General features: G+C 30.6%; 3 protein-coding genes across 7 annotated transcripts; 1 reads left to right on the forward strand and 2 right to left on the reverse strand.

Annotated features, from left to right (window-relative positions):
• The first annotated feature begins 12 nt into the window (after nt 1-12).
• On the forward strand, nt 13-4,818 carry ValRS (Valyl-tRNA synthetase). Of its 4 annotated transcripts, XM_035087431.1 has the most exons (8): nt 13-50; nt 119-336; nt 694-995; nt 1,063-2,878; nt 2,991-3,344; nt 3,608-3,763; nt 3,885-4,088; nt 4,173-4,818. In XM_035087431.1, the coding sequence occupies exons 2-8, from the start codon at nt 166-168 to the stop codon at nt 4,665-4,667; spliced, it is 3,498 nt and encodes a 1,165-aa protein (XP_034943322.1). In that variant the 5' UTR covers nt 13-50; nt 119-165; the 3' UTR covers nt 4,668-4,818. The 4 variants fall into 4 exon arrangements, with proteins under 4 accessions (XP_034943322.1, XP_034943321.1, XP_034943323.1 ...); XM_035087430.1 differs by having other exon boundaries at nt 19-336; XM_035087432.1 differs by having other exon boundaries at nt 19-336; nt 2,994-3,344.
• Nucleotides 4,819-7,020: 2,202 nt separating this feature from the next.
• Axud1 (AXIN1 up-regulated 1) lies at nt 7,021-19,485 on the reverse strand. The gene is made up of 5 exons (XM_035087413.1): nt 19,180-19,485; nt 11,417-12,812; nt 11,078-11,331; nt 10,570-10,986; nt 7,021-8,730 (listed from the first exon to the last, which is right to left on the reverse strand). The coding sequence occupies exons 2-5, from the start codon at nt 12,798-12,800 to the stop codon at nt 7,795-7,797; spliced, it is 2,991 nt and encodes a 996-aa protein (XP_034943304.1). The 5' UTR covers nt 12,801-12,812; nt 19,180-19,485; the 3' UTR covers nt 7,021-7,794.
• Nucleotides 19,486-20,157: 672 nt separating this feature from the next.
• On the reverse strand, nt 20,158-22,976 carry Oli (Olig family). 2 transcript variants are annotated; one of them, XM_035087444.1, is made up of 6 exons: nt 22,933-22,976; nt 22,395-22,561; nt 22,113-22,313; nt 21,804-22,051; nt 21,513-21,736; nt 20,158-21,177 (listed from the first exon to the last, which is right to left on the reverse strand). In XM_035087444.1, the coding sequence occupies exons 3-6, from the start codon at nt 22,245-22,247 to the stop codon at nt 20,930-20,932; spliced, it is 855 nt and encodes a 284-aa protein (XP_034943335.1). In that variant the 5' UTR covers nt 22,248-22,313; nt 22,395-22,561; nt 22,933-22,976; the 3' UTR covers nt 20,158-20,929. The 2 variants fall into 2 exon arrangements, with proteins under 2 accessions (XP_034943335.1, XP_034943336.1); XM_035087445.1 differs by lacking the exon at nt 22,933-22,976 and adding an exon at nt 22,641-22,769.
• Between the last annotated feature and the right edge of the window lie 1,677 nt (nt 22,977-24,653).

A 24,653-nucleotide genomic window follows, 5' to 3' on the forward strand; every position in this document is an offset into this window, starting at 1 on the left:
ATGGTTTATGATCAGAGCGACACGATGTTTCTTGACAGTAAAGCTTGAGCGTTAGACAATTTTTTTTTCTTATTAAAAATATTATAAAGTATATAATAACATCATTAAAATTGTTTAGGTACAAATTAGTCAAAATATATTGAATAAAAAAAAATAGGTTATAAGATGGTGGAAGATTCGAATGATGTACTAAATGGCGAAAATGCACCGCCTAAATCTGCTAAGCAGTTGGAAAAAGAGGCTAAGAAACTTGCGAAATTAGAAAAATTTAAACAAAAGCAAGAAAAAAAAGAAACAAATGTTACAGCAAGTACAAAATCAAAAGAAAAAGCTGAGGTAATAATAAGTATTGTTAATACTTTATAGTAGCTGACTTGTCATTTATTCAGATCATTGTGATCCATATGGATTTTGAAAAATACTATCAACGAAAATTATCCGCGTGCTATTTATTTCCTTAATTAAACATAAAACAAATACATGATTTAATATTAAATTTTTTAAGGTCAAAAAATTTTGATTTTTTATGAATTAACTTTATTCATTTTTTGCTCAATTTAATTATTAAATAATAATTTTTATCGCAAAGAAATTTATTTTGTCATATAAAAGAGCTATGGTTAATTTTTTGTTTATTATTGCATCATCATCTATAATGTTTTCAATGACTGATGAATCAATGAAACTTTTCAGAAAAGTGAGAAGAAAAAAGAACCAAAAGAATCTGCAGTCTATTCGATAAATACTCCTGCTGGAGAAAAGAAAGATATATCAGTGCCTATTCCTGATGCTTATAGTCCTCAGTATGTCGAAGCCGCGTGGTATTCATGGTGGGAAAAGGAAGGATTTTTTAAGCCTGAATATGGAAGAAAATCGATATCAGAACCTAATCCAAAAGGACAATTTGTAATGGTAATTCCACCACCGAATGTTACTGGATTCCTACATTTAGGTCATGCTTTAACAAGTGCTGTTGAAGATGCAATTGTCAGATGGTAAAATACTAATTTATTTTTATTCATCAATTTTCAATTCATTTAATATAATTGATCCATTAAATAGGAATCGAATGAAAGGTCGTACAACTCTTTGGAATCCTGGCTGTGATCATGCAGGTATTGCAACTCAAGTGGTGGTAGAAAAAAAATTATGGCGAGAAGAGAAAAAAACTCGTCATGATATTGGCCGTGAAAAATTTGTAGAAAAAATTTGGGAATGGAAAAATGAAAAAGGACATCGCATTTATGAACAATTGAAAAAACTTGGTGGATCAATGGATTGGGATCGTGCATGTTTTACAATGGATCCAAAGCTATGTCGTGCTGTGACAGAAGCATTTGTTCGTATGCACGATGAAGGCATTATTTATCGTAGCAATAGGCTAGTGAATTGGTCATGCACACTTAAAAGTGCTATTTCTGATATAGAAGTGGAAAAAATGGAACTAACTGGTAAAACTTTGCTGTCAATTCCGGGTTATCAAGAGAAAGTAGAGTTTGGAGTGTTGGTTTTCTTTAATTACGAAGTAGAAAACTCTGACGAAAAGATAACTGTTGCAACAACTCGTATAGAAACAATGCTGGGAGATACTGGAATTGCTGTTCATCCCCAAGATAAAAGATACACTCATTTAATTGGAAAATTTGTAATCCATCCATTTTGTAATCGAAAACTTCCAATTGTTGCTGATGATTTTGTCGATATGGAATTTGGTACAGGAGCGGTTAAAATAACGCCCACCCATGATCACAATGATTATGAAGTAGGTAAACGGCACAATCTTGCTTTTATAACAATTTTGGATGAGGAGGGAAATATATGCGGTGATTGTGGACAATTCACTGGCATGAAACGATTCTCAGCACGTAAAGCATTGTTGAATGTCTTGAAAGAAAAGGGTCTTTTAGTGGATATTAAAGATAATCCAATGGTGGTGCCAATTTGTAGTCGATCCAAAGATGTTGTGGAGCCACTGATAAAACCTCAATGGTATATAAAATGTGATGAAATGGCTTTGAAAGCGATCAATGTTGTAAAAAATAATGAATTGAAAATTATTCCTGAACAACACAAGAAGACTTGGTATCATTGGATGGAGGGAATAAGAGATTGGTGTATTTCACGACAGCTTTGGTGGGGTCATCGAATTCCTGCGTACTATGTAAAGTTTTGTGATGAATCTTTGACTCCAAAAGGCATTTCTGACGATGAATTCTGGATCAGTGGACGCACTGAAGCTGAAGCGAAAGAGAAAGCAATCAAGAAGTTTAAGGTATCTTCTGATAAAATTAAGTTAGAACAAGATCCTGATGTATTAGATACTTGGTTTTCATCGGCTTTGTTTCCATTCTCTATCTTTGGATGGCCTGAAGAATCAGAAGAACTTAAAGTCTTCTATCCAGGAACTTTATTGGAAACTGGACATGACATTTTGTTCTTCTGGGTTGCTCGGATGGTTTTCTTTGGTCAAAAACTTATGGGAAAGCTTCCTTTCAAGGAAGTATATCTTCATGCAATGGTCCGTGATGCTCACGGTAGAAAAATGAGCAAATCATTGGGAAATGTAATTGATCCAATGGATGTCATCAGAGGAATTTCGTTGGAAGATCTTCATAAACAACTAAAGGAATCCAATCTCGATGCCAAAGAGCTGCAACATGCGATTGAAGGTCAGAAAAGAGATTACCCTCAGGGAATTCCTGAATGTGGAACTGATGCCTTGAGGTTTGCACTTTGTGCTTATACTTCCCAAGGACGAGACATCAATCTGGATATTTTAAGAGTGCAGGGTTACAGATTTTTCTGTAATAAGCTTTGGAATGCAACTAAATTTGCTCTCATGTATTTAGGAGACTTTAAATATGAAGGTGAAACAAAGGTAAGATTCAAAATTTGTTCTTTTATTAATTTATGCTTTTTCTAAATAATAAATATATGTAAAAAACCGTCTTTATTGTTAATAACAACATCTATCTTGTGGTGGACAAAAGAAGATCATAAGAAACAGTCAAATTGTTGGAGATAAAGACTGGTACTTGAAGACCTTAAGTGAGAACTGTATTCAAGATGCATTAAATGACTATCTTTCTGAATACCCATATCTCGGAGGTTATATTCCATCGCAGTCAGACAGTAAAATATCAGAATTCTTGAATGATCTTAATATTAATTTTTCACATCTTCCACATCTTAAAAGATGGTGGGAGCATATCGAAAGCTTCAGCAGATCCGAAAAATCTCGTTTCCGAGCGTCAGAAAATGAAGATATTTTCTCACAATGTTCATCTTTGAGATCTTCTTCTTCTTCTTCGCGGCTATCTTCGAATCTTTCTTGCGGATTTCAGGTGTGCGAGCATTAAAGCTTAATTTATTCTAATTTTTTTATTAATTGCTTTAATTTCCTTTTTTTTTTTTTTTTTATTAACATGATTATTAACATTTAATTAACCATTAACAGTACTAATTAAACATTATATATATTATAATTAAATTTAAATTAAATTATGGAAAGTATTAAAATATACTTGGTAATGTTTTAAAAATAATGAAAAAAAAAAAAACAACTTTTTTATAAAATTTAAATTGATGAGTATTTTATATATTTCAGCTGACTGAAAATGAGTCAAAAATCGATCTTTGGATGCTCTCACGAGTGAGTTATGCTGCTAAAGTTTGTGATAAAGCACTTGCTCAATACGATTTTAATGCAGCCACTACAGTATGTTACAATCTTTGGCTTTATGATTTATGTGATGTTTATTTGGTGAGTTTAGTTATTAAAATATGAATATATTAATTATGAGAACATAACTAATTAATTGAAATAATTCTTAAATATCTTAAAAAAAAAGTTTATTCTTAATTTACCTGAAATTTTATTGTAGGAATATTTAAAACCAGTGTTCCAAAGTGGATCTAATGAACAAATAAATGCAGCTAAAAGAGTGTTATTTAAAACTCTTGACATTGGATTGAGATTATTAAGTCCTTTCATGCCATTTATCACGGAAGAGCTTTATCAACGGTTACCTAGAATAAAATTAGAATATCCTAGCATTTGTATCAGTCCTTATCCTGATGCTCAAGAGGTAAATCTCATTTATTATTAAACTCTTTAATATTTAATTTTTTTTTTTTAAATCTATTTTTTAATTATTTTCTTTTATAAATAGTGTATTTGGAGAAATGAAGAAATTGAAAAAGATATTGACTTTGCTCAAAAAATTGTCAAAAGCATCAGATCAGTACGATCAGCGTACACACTGCCGAATAAAGTTAATACAGATGCGTTTATCGAATGCTCAGAGGAGAATTTGAAGACCAAATTAAAGCCTTATTACACTTTCATCGAAACTCTAGCTCATTCTAAAATTATTGAGAGTGCAGCTCCTGTTGGGTGTGCGATTCTAACAATTACTGATAAAGTTCAAGTTCACTTACTGTTAAAAGGGCTCATTGATCCTCAAAAAGAACTTGAGAAACTTAGTAAGAAAGAAGAACAACTCGTAGGTGTTATTCAGAAGCTCAAACAGTCAATGGCTACTGATGATTACGCTAGTAAAGTTCCGATTGATGTTCAGAAGAGTAATACTGAAAAATTAAAAAATAGTGAAGGTGAGTTACAATGTCTCACCGAAGCTATACAATCTTTAAGATTGATGATATGAAGATTTAGGCAAAGTAATTAATGCATAATTGATTGAAATTAACTGCAAAATCATTTCAGAATAATACTAAGATTATCAATTGATCAATTTTTTAGCAATTTTTTCTGTACATGAAATATATTTATTTAAACTATACAAAATAAACATTTATTCTCTAACAAAACTTGCTATTTATTTATTTATCTTCCATAAGCTGTGTCAATTAATGAAATGCATCATGAAAAATACTTACCAATGCATTTAGAAATGTTAATTATCAACCCTTAAAAGGGCATACATGTTTTGGAGACTTCCACAACGGGTATTGAAAGTCGTTGCGACCCAACTAACTTCTTTTAAAAATATTTTAGCGTCTAGCTAAACTCGGTCAGTTTTGCCTGATGATAATTAGGCAAAAAAGGGTTTAAAAATATGTAGAGAATTTTTTAAAGTCTAAACTAAAATATTGAGGTAGGAGAAATAGCTGCAAATAGTCCCTTCACAGTGTTCCTGAGACCCTTTGAACTAATGACCAGGTCCTTGCGACCTGCTATACCCGTCAGGGTATAAAGTTAATAAATAAACCTTATTATGTCTTAAAAAGTTAAAGTTAATAAATAAACTTTATTATGTCATCTTTTTATTAAATTTTATATTTACAAATTATTTTAATTCATGTGGGTTTGATTAATATAAGTTTTTAAAAATCTAAATATAAAAATTCTTCTTTGTGCTCTGGAAAATTCTTCAAAATGAATGTTCGGCAACATATCTTGTAAAAACGGGTGAAAAGTTTTTTCGTCAAGAAGAATAAAAAAAATATACATCTAAATCTACTTAAGTGGTATTATAATTTAATAGAAATCATCAAAATTTAAATATAATTTTATAACGGATTGCGCATGGATAGTAAGTATTGATCAATTTTTTAAATAATGTTCTTATCTTAGTGATTTGAATGCCAGTATTGAATATGAAAATGAAGTGTGAAAGGAATAGAATAGACAAAGGATAAAAACAAAAAAAAAGTATATATCCACAATAATAATAGTAATAATAATCATAATAATAATAATAATGATTATGATAATAGAAAAAAAAAATTGAGGAAGGGCATAAAAATAAGGCAAACTTTTTTTTTACAACATTCAATAAAATGCTATCAACTATTTATGCCTTTTTTTTTACTTAAATATTCTAAATTTTCTAAATTTTCTTACATGTGTGATAGTTTATATTTATATTTATATATATATATATATATATTTATATATAATTTTTATATATAATATTTATATTATTTATGTATAATTGTTTAGGAAGTGTCACATCCCTTGCGATATATTTTAATTAATACAATCCTACTTTTTCGCCAGAAAATTTTTTTATCCATGTATTTTTTTCGTCGTTAAAATCATTAACACTTAATTATTATTATTATTATTATCATTATAGTTATTATTACTATTTTACAATTGCTTAGTGAATCAATCAATAAATTAATTTTATTCACATTTAATTGACACGACGAAAAAAATTGTTATCAAAAGGATAATATACATATTTATATTTTCATAGACATAGTTATTTTATTTTTTTTTCTTTTAAAACATTTTTTTCTTTTGTTCCATTGCTTATCATTTAATCAAATAGTTAATTATTACATTATATGTGACTGCTTGGGAGCTGACACATCCATTGTAAATATATATAAATTTAATACTATCATTATACAATGATTTATCCCTTATTTGTAAATCTTTTTTATTCTTATTAAAATTAAACGTCGGTTAGAGAAACGAAATTCATCCAAGATCTTGCAAAATAAATTCTTTTTCATATTTTAAATCACGTTTATCAATCATTAGTACTTTTTATTATTTCAAATTATTTAAGACAAATTAGAAAAGAATACAATAATTATATATATATATATATATATGTATAATTTATGTATATATATATATATAAACAAATAAGAATTAAACTATTAATCTTGATGCAAAATGAATTAGCACCTTGAATTGTCTTATACTTAATAATTTTTAATTACTCATTAATTATTTTGATGTGTTATTTTTGTGTATATTTGTGTGCTCAACAGATAAATTAACAATTAACGGAATATTAACGTGAATAGAATCACAACCGATTTATCAACAAAGATCCTGAACGAACGTTGCACTATAATAATTTTTAGTCTGATCCACGTTATCACAATTATGTGTTACGAGTGTATCTAACAATCGATGCAGTGGTCAATTATGGATTACGTACGTTCCAAGAGTTAATAATCAACGATTTATTATTTCCTCAACTTGGATCCTCTATGAAAAGGTATAAAGGATTTTATTTGAAAATTCCTATAGCTTTGTATAATCATCGTCCATCAATTGTTTTTAATTGATATCTATTTTATTCAAATATTAAAATTATTTAAATTATTAAATATTCTGCACTCTAAGCTGATCCCATGTTGTTTCTTGGTCACAACCTCGTTAAATATCAATTTTAAATTGTCATAAAATGTGAATGGATTTATTAATGTGGAAGGTATCCTTATTTAGAGTAAAAAAATGATTCTAATTACAATTACAATTGTTTGATACAAATATTTCTTTATATTTGAACGTATTAAAGATAATTATAATCACCCTTGTGCATTAATAATTTTATTGATAAAAAAGTCAAAATTTATTTAGAAAATTTGTCATTTTTGAAAGGCCACCATTCAGTAACATTGTATTTCTTATTCATTGAATACTCAAGCAATAATCAAACACACAATGGATAAAACTTGTCTCCTAGTGTTTTTATTTTTATAGTCACTGAGTATTATAATTATCTAATATTTTTATGTATGTGTTTAAATATCGATAAAAATATTAAAAAAAAAATCTTATTGATATTCAAATGTAAAAATAACCCTTCTAAATTCTACTCTGCATAAGAATACCTTTTAATTATATCTAATATCCTTCTATTCTCTTTTAATACTCCCCCAACAAAATTATGTGTTCTCCTGTGTACCATTTAATTATTTATTCATGATTAATTTGTCCTAGTGAAGATTGTCTGGCCTTCATGACCGGAGAGCTTCTTCAGGTACCTCAGCCTCCACTTATTCATCAATTATCTATCATTCTCTTCAAGCGGACACAGTTTCAACCATAGATTTTTTAATTATTTCACCAAAATTTTCATCACAATCTTCATTGCTTTCTTCTTGTTCATTAGTTTCAGTTTTTTCTTCCATTTTATTATTCGTACTGTGATAAGTCATTTGCTGAGGCTCTACATCACCATAATATGAATAACGACCAGCTAAAAGCTCAGAAAAAGGCTCAAGTTTACCCATTTGTTGGACCACATTATTCATTGGTTGGACTGAATTTAAATTAGTGTATTGCTGAGGACTACTTTCATCTTGAGAAAAAGATGTATCATAAATTTGCGATTGATGATTTGAGTGACAATTCGTAGTTTGCATTCCTGCATTTTGGTAAGCTAAGTAATGAGAGAAAGGTTGTGATGATGGCATTGATTGAAATTGTTGTTGGAATTGTGGTCTTGAAGTTGATGGCAAGGTCTCGTAGCTTTGATAATCTTGATAAGATGATGGTTGAAAGGATGCTTGTTGGCTAGGAAATGCTTGAAAGGTTTGATTAAATTCTGGATGAAGTTTTCTCGTTGGATTGTGAGAATTTTCACTGTCTTCACTAGGATAGCAATCATCTCGAATTGCGTAGAGATCTAGACTATCTTCTCGTGCAACATGCATTGATTGACAAGATGTGGACACTTCATTTTCATAATGCAACGTCGTAAATCCACTGCCATTTAAGCAAGAAGAATCAGATGAATCAACATTTGATACTGATAAATTCCCTTCTCGTAACGGATCTTGTTTATTTGCCATTTCTCGCTCGTTAGATTCCTCTTCACGTTGTTTTTTCTCCAACTCTAGTCTCATCAGTGTGTGAATGAAATGCGTTCGTACTCGAACCGGGTTGAATTCTATTCGTCCTGAGCTATTTGCACAACCGTCTCGAGAACAACCACAAGGAAACCCCGCTCGATCAACCTAAAATCATTTTTAATCCATTTTTAATTACATTCTAATTATTTGACAAAACCAATTATTTTTATTTTATAAAAGAAAAACTAAAAATTTTACAGAAATTTAAAATTATTTGTATCGAATGTATGACATTCACGCTTCTCAACCTTATTGTAATTTATATAATGTAACAATATAATAATTGACAGAACCGATAAAATAAAAATAGAGAATTATTACAACTACTGCTAAAAATAATTCTCTTTTTGTAGGTCATACAATATGTTTACATAAAAATATTTTAATCTCATCGATTATTTATAAATTTATAAATGTCTACTACATAATATGTAATATTCGGTATATTTTCATTTGATTAAATTTTAATATATTTTTATATTTCAATTCATTGTTATCTATTTTTACTAGAATATCCAACTCATAAATCAACATTAAAATAAATCCAACTAAATGAAGTATACTACTATCTATAATGTTTTAATATTACTTTAACACTTTTTAATTTTTTGATTTTTAAAAAATAAATCCTTTCAACTCTTTCTAACAACCCTTCTAGTTCATTATAAATATTGAATATTAAAATTCTACTTGAATAAAATTTAATAACCAATCAATATCAACTAATTTAATACACTATAGCTATGAAAATATAAAAATTTAAATGAATTTAACATATCCTGAGATAAATAATATTTACTGAAATAATTTTGTATTAATTAAAAGACAATTATTTTTCATTTTGTATTTACTTAATCTTTTACTAACACATTTATAACGACATTAAATATTAAAGTCACCAAGTTTATAGTATTTATTTATTATTAACTATCAGATGTATATTTCAAGTAACCCGTAAATACACCAATGACATTAAACTTTGTTAATATTTATCTATGTTATTTACAAAACTAACTTCTAAACATAAATATTTTTTGTCTCTATGGAATAAAAGTCTAGTATATTGCATCTTTTGCTCTTTATATGTTTTTGAAAGAAATAAGTACATTTTCTATCAAGAAGATAAATAAAATCAAATATTACGGTTTCATTTCTATACTTTTTAAAATTTTAAAACCTTTAAATACTTGGTAAATAAATTTTTTTTTTAATGTGAACAATTTTATCTATTTTTTTCACAAAAAAAAAAATGTATTTGAATTTCTCACTTTCTATTAGATAAGATATATGTAAATAAAGAAAAATAAATTTTATGTATAAGTTTGGAATATCATCATGTCTAGTGGTGTAAAACATTGTTCAACACTTAACAAGTGACTATAAAGTTCCAATAGTTACAGCTCAACCAAAAAGCTTTCAAGTATCACACTAGACATTTAAGTATAAAGATAAAAATTATATTAAATAATTTAAATCTATTTAATAAAAATTATTCTTCAATCAAATTCATGGATGAGAAAAGATTGTCTTTAATTTCGATTCGTAAAATATTTATCTTTGATAAAGTTGTGCTAGTTCATGTCAATGAAATATCGGATAAAATACCTGTGAAGCCATGAATTTTCAACAGTATTGATTTTTACAGAAACAAAAATATATAAATACAAAACGAAATATTTTAGTTTTTTTTTTTAATTAATTTTTTCACTCTTCGATTAAAGCTAAATGTTATGCAGTATGCATAGGTATAGTATTGTATATTTATCGCGTTTACTCGAAGCTTCCATGATATTCATAAAAAAGGGGAAAATAATTTATTACAGATATTTTTTATGACTAATTTAAAAAAACATTATCACAGACACTTGGATTTTATTATCATAATAACTATCTTGTAATGATTTGTAAATGTCTGCAATAATTGTAATCGTTCAAAGGACTTACTTGGCACTTAACATTAGCTCTTGAACAAGGACAGCTTTCCGGATCGCAATATCCTTTGCAAGCACAGCCACAGTGTTCTCTGCTAGCACGAATATCCCGGCACTCATCCTTTTCAATAGCATCTATCCTTCGTACTCCAGCAGCACGAAGTAATGCCCGTCTCTGCCACGTTGGGACTGGTTGTAAAAAATAATAGCTGTCAATATCTAAATCTTCGGAATCACTAGGTTCATCATCAGTATCATCACTAGGATCTTCGGAGCTCGAAGCAGTTTCAACGATACAATTAGAAGCCCTTTCCGATCTCAACTGTGCTAATCTTGCACGATGAAGCCTTCTCTGTTCTGCTGCATGTTCCGTTAAAGAGAATCTTTCGGCATGCGTATGTGTTGCACTCATTCCAAGCGTACTCCCACCCTGCAATTCAATTGTATAAATTTACAAGTTGACTTTTTTTTTTTTATTTTAAAATGATGGTAACTTTCTGAAGATGCAAAGCGATCAATACCTGTGAGGGAACACAAGTGAAACCCTGAGACCTCGGAAAATAATAAACAGTAACAGCATCAAAATGAATATTTCTTTTCTTTCTTTCTGGCTCTTCTCCTACGTTGCTTCTCTTTACACTTGGTTCTCCCTCTAGACAATCGCTCAACCGTCGCTTTAGATTGCTTTTTTGGGGCACCCGAATAGTCGGCAATGGCAATGCCGACGGAGCATCAGCATTACTCGTACTTGGAGCTAAATCTTCTAGGGTATTTACTATAAAAATGGAAAAAATAAAAACTTTTATTAACGTTTCTATTGATTAAAATTTGGATAATGATTTAATATAAATTCTAAATACCTTTTTCTTTGTCAGATAAAATGTCATCGGGAATTCTATCAAGAAAAGAAGTCTCCGAATCACTTTCAGGAGCTGGCGTAGGTCCGGGATCACCAGGAAGTTCACTCCCAAGGCCAGAATCACTACCATCAGACCTTACTTCATCTCTAGCACCCGTGGTCAGTGTCAGACTTTCGGCAGAGTCTTCAGTGAAAGGATCCGGTTGTTCTGATTGAAGTCTGGTGAGCATACCTGGTGTCATTTCATCACAAACCAACACATCAGTCTCTTGACACCTAGAACCGTCGGAAATAGTTTCTTCACAGTCTTTCAAGTGGACGGAAGTCATCGAGATCAGTTCTGAACTATCAGATCCGGTCTCTGTTTCAGTCTCGGTGTCCACTGACTCTTGAATATCGTTGACCACTCGCAACTCTTCTTCTGATGAATCCAGTGACACACTAGTCTTTCTGATATTTTGAAGATCATCATCTTCATCTTCAAATTCATTTTCTAGCTTGACTACAATGTTTAACTTGTCTTCATCAGTGATTTTTTGTGATTGATTTTCGGCTCTTTCTAAAATGACTACTGGACTTTTTCTGGTCAATTGATCATTTTCTAAATATTTCGAAGTATTACATAAAATATCTAAATTATCCTTATTATCAATACATACAGTATCTTCATTAGAATTAAAACGGGACAACACAATCATTAATTCTTTGTCCGAATTTACATGAGATTTTTCTGACAAATTTTCACTTAGTAAACTGTTATCACTGTTATTATCAACACATTCTGAACTCGTCGTAGATTTAAATTCATTTTCATCAACATGATCAATTTGTTTAGCAATAGCCACATTGTTTGTTAATGAAGACACGTTTTCTTCGAATAATCTCGAGTCAGAAGTCAATGAAATTTCGCCAAGTGTCCGTTCCCGAAGACTCACTAATACTGGAGAAAGTCTTCTGATATCATTTTTAAGCTGTTTCGCTTCTTCTTCAGAAATTTCAACCCCAATAGTTTTCAGCTCAGCTGAAATAGGCACGAACTCATCGGAAGATCTGATTAATCTTTCGTCCGATACTTCAATAGGCTTTGGGATTGTTAACGATAGTCTATCGTTAACTGAACACTTTTGAATATTTTCTTGTTCTTCAAGTTCACAGGTTATTTCTCCAATATTGTCAATATTTGACACTCGTTCACATCCATTGTTAACATCCAAAGAATGTTCTTCACTTTTAGATATATTTTCATCTTCACTGGATTCTTTTGATGTTGGAACTCCAAGGATTTCCGCCGTCGCACTTGCATTCTCTTGAGGTTCATTCACTGAGCTGGAATCCTCATGGACCTCCACCAAAGCAGCAGGATCTTCGGCCGAAAGTGATTCCATCTCTTTTCTAGTCTACAAACAAAAAAAAAATCTATCAAAAAAAGTGCTTATTTAATTCTTGCTATTTTTTTTAATCTACTCAAATTAACTTGTTTTTTTTTCTTTTCGATTGAATATCATAAATAGGAAGTTGAAGAGCGAAGGATCAATAAGTAGTGCGCTCGTTGGTACCGCGCGCACCATGAGCCAAGAATGTGGTTGAATAGACAGATAATTATTATAACAGTACTTGAAAAATTAAAAAAAAAAACGTTCCTTTATTTTATAATATAAAAAGTTTGAATATCCTAATAAATTAGTATCAAAAATCCTTCCATAGCTTACTAATAATAGATACCTGAGCTTTCTGAAAACTCAGCCTGTCTTTACCATCCAAAAGCACATGCGAATTCACACAAAAGACTAAAAGAGCTCCATAATAATGGTAGAAAAAGCAAAAGATGAATTTTAATTGAGTTTGAGATGAAGTATTTTAAAATATATAAAAAGGTATTGATGATAATGATGAATGATGGTAGAGGAAAATAGAACACACGAATACGTGTATCCGTTATGTTAAGGGAAAGAGCTAGAGAAACCACGTCAGATCCGTTCACCGGCTCGCGTCAGAGTGAGCGTTGTTAAGTCGTAGGGCGCAGCGCGTCACCTCTTGCTTGCCTCCTCCACCACTGCGTCCTCCATCATATCAAGAGTCGGGTCAGTTGCGAGAGCGCACAGGAGAATCGGCGCGCAATGCTCGTGTCCCGGAGAACGTCGCTCTCTTCGGTATTGCGATGGTTCAACGAACGAAAAAACGAGCAGCGCATGCGCGATCTTACAGAGATTCTTTCAAAATTAATTATTAATTTAAATTACCAAGTGCCTTTGGAGGGATCATTAGATTTTAAATGATAGTTCATGTTGGTGATATAGAATTTAATCAAAAAACAAAAAAAAGATCAATAATTATTTAGAAATATAATTCAAATCAAAAAGAATCTTTTTCGATCTCAAGGTTCTTAACCTAAAATACGAATAAAGAGCAAAAGCGAGGAAAAATAAAATAAGGTAAAAAAGAAATATTGAGACAGATTTTATGAGTAAAGCAGACGGCGGTGGGTCGACGATATTGCCGTCGTGCTTTTCCGCTTTCCAGTGAAGGTCCGATAGCTTTTCTGTCTTTCTCGTGTCCCGTCTGCGTCGGTCATGTGCACATAACCTCTATGTATACATAAGTACATAAATGAGAAATACCTAGCGCGACCTATCGTCAGTGGAGGCTTTCCATCGTACGTTGATGCTACAATACCAAGTAATATATACATACATATATATATATATATATATATATATATCCATTATGTACAAGCTTTGCGTCTGTGTGTCATGAAATACATATACACCATGCACATAACCTCTACAAGTGAGGGAAAATATTCGGAGTATAAGAGAGAGAGAAAGAAAGCCAATGAGAAGGCAGATCATAGCGCGAAAGCTTCTAGTCTACCTTTAACATAATGATGCGCAAACTAAAATATGTCCAAGTTTTTCAAGACATTCAATACAAAACTCCAATCGAAACATAAACATATTTGATATTTTCAAAACAAAATGGCTCCATTATTAACAATGGCAATGTCTGAAAATGATAGTTGATTATGGAAATGAAAAAAAAAAAGCGTATTTCTAAACAAGAGGTTGGTTAGGCAAGGGTGCGGAGAGGTAGTGGGTGTATATTGAAGTTTGTAAACGAGGTTGTGAGAGGTAGAGAGGAAGTATTTCCACCTCCTGACGAATCGATCCCACCGCAGTGTTGCGCTATAGAGTACTCATACCGTAAACTCCTTCTCTATCCTCCTCTCCACTACACCCTCCTCATTATCAATATCATCCCCATCGATGTCACATAAAAAAAAAAATTTATGAGTGTTTTTTTTTCCTTTTTATCAACGATAGAAGTTTGAATAAAAGTATTTTCTAACCTACCAATATTTTCAATCGCGACCTACGACATTCGGACGCACGCGCTATGTTTTCAATGTGGAGTAAGTATTTTGTTCTTGTTCAATAGACGTCACCATTGACGCCTTCGACTTTCATCCCCTCTTTCCTGGCTACAAAGGATAGCTAATGTGTGTGTGTGTGTCACTACTGTTTTTGTTTGTTATCACGTTTGTATCAACTCGGTAAGGTTAAATGTCAAAATTAAATTCTCAATTACATTATGTGCTCTATCTGAAAATAGGTAATGAAATTTTTCATGTTAGAAAAGTGTGTGTGTGTGTTTTTTTTTGTCAATAATAATGAAATTCACTCTACTTCTTGCTTTTTCTCATACTGTGATAATGAAGATCTTTGACGCAACAGAGAGCACGTGCGAGTTTGCTCGTAAAACGGTTTCATGACCCCCTAGAGTTTTCCTGCATTTTCGTCTGATTAACGAGTGATATTCTAGTTTTTGTTACTTTAACCCTTTTTAGACTCATTTGTGACATTTCTGTAACAAACCCACAATAATCTCGCAATAACAATCATGACAATAGAAACAAATTAACAATAGTCACAATAATTAATTAATAATTGATTATTATTAATATTTAACAATTAAAATATTTTTAAATTCCGAGAAATATCGGTTTTTTAAGATCTTGAGCTATAATAGGTTAATATGTCCGTTAATTTACCAGTAAAATTACCATTTAATTTTTATTGTTATTTTAAATGATAACAATTGGACTAATTTATAAAAATTATTATGAGGAATTAGTAATTTTAAATTAAATAAAATACTTCTGTTCTCAATTAGTGTGGTTAACAACAGATTTGTTTGTTAATCAAGAGCTCACCATATGCCATCATAATTGAATATGCATTAACGCTCACTTCTATTTATGTGCTTTCATATTTTACCACATGACTTGACGTTTACAACTGGATTATATAAAAATGAAAACTAAAAATTTCTTTCTCTACATTGTTTGCTTTTAATATTGTTAAGTGAATTGAGATTAAAGTTGAAAAAACATTATTTAAGAAAATGCTATTTTTCAATCCAATAAAGTGAAAAAAGAAGAAAAAAAATCCTTCTTGTTTTCAAGACACATCTTTTATTCATATTTTTTAATGTAATTGTAATTTTCAATATTTCATATTTATATTATTTTAATATAAATACAACGTATAGAAAGTAATGCTCTTCATTAACCGAAAAATTATGCTTTAATTAGAACAAGAGCATACATAGAAAGAATATTGATGTGAGTACAAGAAAAAATGTAAGAGAAAAAGAAAATATAGCAGAATCGTAGAGAGTAGATTCAAATATTTACAGCGCGTTCACAACAATGAGAACAATATATTGGTTGCTAAGCAACGGTTCTCTCAACGAGAGACAGAATTCTGTCTTTGGTGCCAGTTTTCGTCCCTCTCGCCATCTCCCCGAACACTAATTCACTCGTTCACCACCTCTCCCTTCTTCGCCATTACCACGGCACCTGATTGGTTGACTGCGTATGAGAGTGAGATAAAATTGGACGCGGGCGAAAGCGTGAGGGAGGCAAAAGAAATGGACAAAGCAAAGAAAGGAAGGAACAAAGAGATGTAGAAAGAGAGAAAAAGAGATGAAACGAATAGACCAATGAAGAAGAGGTGAGAGAGGGAAGGAATCAATGCCGGTCGCCGTGGCAACCGCGGCGCCCGATCTTCCATCCATCTAGGAACAACTTTTCGCCCTCCTCAACCTCCTCCATTGCCACCTACCGATGCGCTCCCATCCTGACTTCCTCCTTTCTCTTTTTTGAATCTACAAATTTTGTAAAGCCATCGTGTAATATGACAATGATCTATTAAATTCTATACTTGTTATAAATAATTTATCAATTTAAAATCATCCCTATCCAAATTATTTCAGATCTCCAATCGTAATTTACTCAATTCTACCCTTGACCTCAATTTTGACTTATCGACAATGGTAATAAAAACAAAACGATCCATGAAAGTTCTTTGTTCAATCACCTTTACCGATAGTGCGATGATCATATTGATTATTTAGATATCTAAAAAAACTTACTGATAATTTTATCTAATTTATTAATTTATCCTCTTCATTTTGAGGTTCTTTTTTTAATTTTTTTTTTAATTTCCCCTACCTCTCTTCCTCACCCAGTATATTTGTCTCTATTAATGTCTGTCGAGCGCGTGTTACTCACAACACTGACGTCACGCGACGACTTGTGACCGATGCATCCAAGTGCCGGCGGAGTCCAGCGTACGTGCGCGCGTCGACAACGTAAATCACGCGGCCTTCAGTACTTCAGATGAGACATGTTTTCGACCCTACTCCCACAATAAACCCACGCGACTCACAACAATCCCTTTTAAATACCGACGTATTTACTCTACTATGCTTGTCTTTATTTTTTTATCAAAAATTCATCATCACACTAAACGTCACAATAAATAAATGATTAAATAAAAAATTCTCTCTCTCTCTCTCTCTATAATGTAATTATAGACAAGCTTTTATCCTGTTAATTACTTGAATTTATTGTGTACTAGAGTGTTTCACTCACTTTCCCACATGAAAGAGATTGCATGGTATTTCATTGAAGACTTTATTCAAATGATCCAAGGGCCAGCCATAAGAGGTGTATGCAATTCCTTTTTTTTTCAAAAGGTAGATAAAATAAATTTGATTTGTTGAATTAATTTTTGTATGCTGAATCCAAATATGTAAGTTTTTTTTTCCTAAAGTCGTGCATTTAAAAGTTATAAATAATTTTGTTGTTTAAATGCGTTTTTTTTTTTGCTTTTTTAGGTAAACTATGGACAAATAGAGAAAAAATGGTTAAATAAAAAATATTTCTCATTCCAAGAAGAACAACTTTTATATAAACTATTTTTACTCTAGCTTCATTATTTTAGAAAGTATGAGTAAAAAAAGTAATTCTGTATAAAATAGAGAAAAAAGTATAGCAGAAATTTTCTCTCTTTTAATTCGATTGAAAGTGAGGCATATCGATTGGTGACAATGATAAAATCGTCATTATAAACTGAAATATTTAAAAATAGTATAGAATATCTGACTATAGATTGAGTGAATCAACTATTTTAAGGAGGTTTGAATGTTTCTATAATTTAGATTAAGAGTCAAGTTAATTTGATAAAATTAAAAAAAAAATGTTCATTAGTCTGACATTCAAGACAAAAATAAATACAGCAGAATTAGTTAATGTTTATACAACAGATTGTAATTATACTTATTGAGAAAAGAAAAAATTAGTACGATTTAAAATAGTATGGTAATTTTAAAAATGGGTTTTACCCATTGTTAAAAATTAAAGTAAATTCTTATGCTTTAGCTTTTATTAAGATCACGTGATTTTTGATCAAAACTATAATTCTGGTATGATAACGTAGTTTTTTGATTAAAAATGTACTAAAATATTTAACAATTGTAAAGGATATATGACTATAGATTGAGTGAATCAACTATTAATAATTTTCCTGATGCATCCATGTTTAATCTGAACAAGAGAACAGACAATAAATACACTCAAGTTGCAGGAAATTGGATATATAATAATACAGAAACTTTCTGGCCATTCTCTGAGTGTAATTATAGTAATATGAAATAATATAGTATGTATGAAGAGGTAAAAATGAGACACAATTATAGTATGTGTTAAAAGCAATGCAGTAAATTTGAATGTTTATGGAGCAAATTACCACCAAAAACGATTGATTTTAGAGATATTTTATGTAATGAAACTTAATTTGTGATCAACTATTCCTAATAAATTTACAGTAACACGTAAAATATAAATGTTGAACTAAGTGATATATATGTACACAAGTGAGTAATAAAATATTCTGAAACCATTCAAGATCAGCCTGAGTAAATACAAGTCAAGAAGCATAGTGTAGTTGAATGATGATAAATTTGGTGATAGAAGATAGAAGATACAGTAAAAAATATTTAATTTTTTGAATAATATTTATATAATGGGAATTGAGATCTTCAAGACTTGCTGTGTTTCAGAACAACCTCGTGAAAAGTTACGAGTTAGGGTTAGGTTAAACCTTGCCCCACTCATGCCACTTTAAGTAGACGGTAAAGCCCCGTTCTCCACACAATTAAACTATCACTAGCTACCGCAATTCACCTGAATTCACAATCGAATGAATATTATATTCAATCTGTTAATAATTGATTTATTTAATCAAAAAATTTAATAATGTTAGATAAATTCAATTGAAAGAAAAAAAGCATCAGGCCGTATAATAAATGCTAAATTGACGTGATAAATGATACTTCCTACGCCAATGATGATAACTTCTTTTTTTTTTGTGTTAAAAAAATTCACCGGCATCATCTTTATTTGTGAGAATATATACTCACCCTCAAATTTTATTATCACTTTTCTTTCCAAAATTTCTCCATTTTGCGGACCGTTTTTGAATTATTTGACTATTTTTGAGGTTATTTATAAGTAGATAACAATGAAAGTTGGTTTAGAAATATGGTTGTATTAAATAATAACCAATGCACTCTTTTAAAAACTAATAAGTAGTAAAATGCTCATAAGAACCCAGGCCATCTTGAAGTTTTGTTGAACGATTGAGAAACACACTGAACATCCACACGCACCAACAACCGCTGAGGCACTCACAAATCGTAGCAACTATAAGCAAAGTATAAACTAAGTGAAGCAGCGAGTATGGATGAGTTTGGTAATAGAGAAAGAGATAGCAAAAAGAAAAAGAAAACAAATAAAAATAATAATTCCAATATTCGACATGATTTCTAATGATGGCGCCACATGATGGAGTTTCATTGGCGCGTAATTTCAAACAATGAAAGATAAAGTATTCAAAAGAAATGATTACAATAAATATTATGTATTTTACATACTTATTTTGCTGTACTGTTTATCTTATTTTCTGTACTCTTTTCTATTGTGCTTGTAAATATTTTATTTTTAGTGTATCAGGTGTGCAGAAGTCATATTATTTTTATACCTCTTTTTTTTTTTTTAGAAATAAAATATTAAATAAAACATCAGACTGGGTAATCTATTGTAAAAAATATTATTCACATGAGATCTTTGAAATATATTATACTGATGTTTTTTTATTACAAGTTTCAATCGCAGTATTTATATTTATTTATCAATTAAATTTGATTGTTCGAATATTATTTTTTCCTCTTAAAATACATCCTAAAGTTAGATATTCGTTAAAACAATAAACTTTCTTTCATTTAGTAGTATTAAATAAAATTGTTTAAACATATATTTATTTTGTTGAATACTAGACAGCAAAATTCTAGACTACAATAAATATATAATTAATTTCTTATATCTAGTATTGACGTTTGTAGACAATGAGTATGATTTTGTATATTATATCAATGATGTATTGATGATGGTTTTAATAAATAAAATATTCATCAGTGATAATTAATTGTATCATCATTAATAAATCTAAATTAATTTATTCCAATTAAAATGTATATTTGGACTAAAAATGAACTTTATTACTTATGCTCCTTGGCACTTGGTATTGTTACTTAATATTTATGAGCGAGTATTTTTCATATTTAATTTTTTTTTTTCTTTAATTCAATAAAACTATAAATATATTTTCTATATATTATTAATTATCATTTTAAATATCATACACAATATTGTGTATACATATATCGATTAGTAAATAATCCAAGTAATTTGACATAATAAATATATAAATTTAATGCTTGTATTAATGCATAAGACTAGTAATAAATCTCACACATATCACATGCTATATTGACTATCGTCTTCAGGACGGGACTGAAAAGTCGACTTCTTCTAAACTTTCAAGCTCAAGTCTCTTTTTATAGAAACCATTGCCATATTCTTATTGCTTTAAAATTCATAATTATTGAATTAATTCATTTAATTAATCAATTTGTAATTAATATTCTTAAAATATCTTTCTAAATTGATAAATATCCCAAGAGACTCTTTGTTTATTATTAATACTTTCATCATTTCACAGAGACTTTCAATGATTTTGACCAAAGGCTATCATTCCGAAAAAAATTGGAGAGCAAAAAATGTTCTTTCTTATGCTCATTGTCTTTTGAATGTTAATTACTTTCAAATATTTTAGGCTGATTCGGCACCGGAAATTGTGATATCTGCGGAGACAGTTATATCAGTTGGAGGACTGCTAGCAGTAACAGCTGGTGGATTCAAACCATGAATGCCTTGCAATTCTGGAACTCCTTGAAAAAGTTTGCCTGGGAATCCCTGGAGTAAGTCATAAGAAACTGGTGTAGGGGGTAGAGCTGTTGTGTGAGCATGAGGAGATTGGAGAACTGCTATAACTCTCCTCAATTCTTCTAAGGCATTTCCTGTTTGAGAAGGAAAATTTCGACATTATCTCTATTTAATCAAACAATTAATCATTTATTTCATTTTAATTGCTGTTTTATTTCATGCTCACAAGGACACAATTTTATACTATGTAGATAGTATATTCTATATGTGCTCATTTCTCCTTGATAAATATCACTTTTATCATTTTAATCTTATTAAATTAATTAATTACTCTATTAAGAACGGAATATTTGAAATAACTAATACTAAATCTAATTGAAGTTAATTATAAAAACAAACGAAGTGTTAAATAATTTCTTTACAATGTAGTTAATATTGTAGCATGTTGAAACTTTTTTCTGTTACTTACCTTGCATTAAAATATAATTTTTAGCCAGAAGTAATGTAGCAATTTTAGAAAGCTTTCGAACTGATGGACTATGAGCATAAGGAATAACTGAACGTAATTCATCAAGAGCATCATTTAAATCGTGCATTCTTCGACGTTCTCGAGCATTGATGTTTAATCTGACACTTTTTCCCTGACGTGAGTTTTTAGACTTTGGAGGACAATTAAGTCTGGATGCAGTAGGCCTGATAAAATGGCATTGCGTTAAATTGATTGAATAATAATGAAACTGTAACGAATAAATTTCGATACCTTTCAGGATCTGGACGGTTTTCATCAGAAGATAAAGCACTAGACGAAGCCAAAGGTTGTGGTTGTTGCTGGAAGTAAAAACCTCCAAGTCCTACTGTACCCAAAGGAGTTCTGCGACCATGATTTTGAGAATGATCTGAGCTTGAATATCCACTTGTTGGAGGAACTGGCATTGTAGGATGAGCTGGTGGAGGAGCTGGATATGCTATTGACTCCAAAGCTGCGTTTGATTGTCCAGGAAGTTGATGCTTGAAATATAGCACATTTTTCAAAATTAATTTATTATTATTTTATGTATAAATAACTTACTCCACGATGCTCCCAAGCCCAAGTTGGATGTGATGTAGATCCTCTCCAAGGACTTTGATTTAAATGCGGCTCAGAGAGAGTTTCTCTGTGATCACCTTCATCTCCTGAGCTACTTTCTTCATCGTATGATCTCATGTTCTCTTTAGGCCGTAGTTGAAACTTTTTGACTTTTTTCTCAATTAAAATTTTTGGCTTGTTATTCTGAAACATAAAATAAATATTTTAATAACAAAAAAAAAAGAATTAAATTTTGGCTTTAAAATGTTAAATTTTTTCAAGTACTTTTCTTTTAATAAGTAATTATCGCATTAGAATAAATGTCTATGGTAATTGAAAAAATGTTATAGCTTTCAATGAAGAATCATCAATGCGCAGGACAACTTTGGCGTCTCCCTAGGCATCAGCAGGATTTTTTGCGAACCACAGTAAAAGATGACATTTTGTGTAATCTGAAAATTATCAATAAATTATTTAATATTATTTCGACATTCAAAGAAGGAGAAAAGAATAATATAAGATTTTATTTACTTAGAAATAAAATGTACAATTTCAATGATTCATGTCGAAAAAATAATCAAAGGATATGAATAAATCACAGCCATTTTATACGTGCTCTAACAAAGCAATTTGTGGTACTTCGATCAATCTCTAAAAAATTGAATGCTTTTAATGAATTTTTCGACATCTTAATTCACTTTTGTCATTTAAAATAATCAAAAGATGTTATACAATTAATTAAAAGCAACATTTTATTTTAAAAAAGCAGTAAATTGGCATAAAAATTTTATAAAATATTAATTAAATTCTAGTATCAACTTACCGCTGAATTTGTCCTGCGCCCCCGTCTAGTCGCTGATCTTTCACCCTTATCTTCTACATATCCACTCCCACCCCCAATCATTGTAATTCACAAGAAATCCCAAAGATAGCGCCAGAAAGACAAACGGATGCTGCGGTGGACCAGTAACTAGTGAACTCTAGAGTAAATTTGAAAAATTAAAAACACACAGTTTAGTACCAACGAAAGTAACCCTCGATTGCAAAAATTAATGCCTAAGTTTAATTATTTAATAAAATACTCACTCTTTATTTTTCATGACCCCTTAATAAATCATGATAATTGTATCTTTTATTGCATTAATATAGGTTAGGAATTCCAAAATGAAAAAGATCTTTATTTCTACTACAAAAGGAAGAAAATTGATGTCAAAAAAATAATAAATCGACAGCTGAAGTATTTCTACGTGTCTCTGCATCAAAAATTGTAATAATTACAAGTTGAAATCAGAACAACTGTTTATCACATATGTCGAACAAGTTTCAGATCATAAAAACTTTGACATCAGTATTAAATCGTAAGTAATTATTGATTCTTTTGAAAAAAATGAATAAAGCAAAGAATTATACATAGTGTTTAGTTAGAATAAATAATAACTTTTGTAATTAAAACAAATACAATTGGTCTCATTCTCTCAATAGGTTCTCTCATAGTTGAAGGCAATTTATCTGAAGAGCAAAAAATTGAAGAGAAAGAAATGAAATTCGATCGATGAATATAAGTATATGTAATATATGTATGTATATGGTGTATGCTATATAATCTCACTTTCTCCCTGGATCATTAGTAAATATATTCCACCCCACAAAGAACAACCCCCGAGATAATAATCCCTGGAGTTTTGTATGGGAAACCGTGGAAGCGGAAGAGGAAAGAAGAAAAAATAAAAAAAATGGCAAGGACCTTGTAGAGATCCGGCCTTTGGTGGTGAAGAGAATTATACATGAATCCACACGTACAAAAATCTACTTTACACAGCGAAAAGGTTGCAAGAAGTGCAAATGTACCCAGAAATATATGTATATGTGGGATCGCGAGAAAAGGTGAGCAAGAGAGACAGTGGGTAAATGATAAAAGGAGAGAGGGAGAAAATAAAACGAAAGTGTGGGGGTGGTTTTCGATATATAGGGGTGAGGTGTGGAAGATGGTTACTATGGTAACGCTCTGCGGCTTACTTTAGCTCTTTCTCGCTTCAACTGGATCAATACAGCATCCACGAGTTCCCGGACCAAACACACCCCCTGACAAACCCACCTCTGAACTCTAAACCCCCACCCCTCAATTTCATCCTTCTGTACTTTGCGCTTCGTACTTCTGTACAAGCGTGTGGAGGCTGTAAAAATTATTCGGCCTCACCCGAACATCCAGAGGGTAAGTCAGGGGTGAGAGTAACACGTTACACACTGCCACCCTCTACGAAAATGTAATGGAAAGCCGTCACTCGTGGATATTCAGAGCGACTGCCTCGAAGCATTGATCCCCGACCGTCGAATTTTTCCGGCCCGGAGCTAGGCCATATCGTTACTTTTTTCTTTTAATCATATCATTAATTATGATATTTTTATTATTTTATTTTCATCTATTGATGAGCATTTACATGCTAACAAATAATTTTTATTATTTTTATACAAGAAAAAATATTTCAAATATAAAGGATGATATTCGTAATATGTTGACGGAAAAAAAGAGGTTCGATAAAAATG

Source organism: Chelonus insularis, unplaced genomic scaffold (genome assembly GCF_013357705.1).
Source record: "Chelonus insularis isolate UGA/USDA-ARS -01 unplaced genomic scaffold, ASM1335770v1 contig_408_pilon, whole genome shotgun sequence".
NCBI lineage: Eukaryota > Metazoa > Arthropoda > Insecta > Hymenoptera > Braconidae > Chelonus > Chelonus insularis.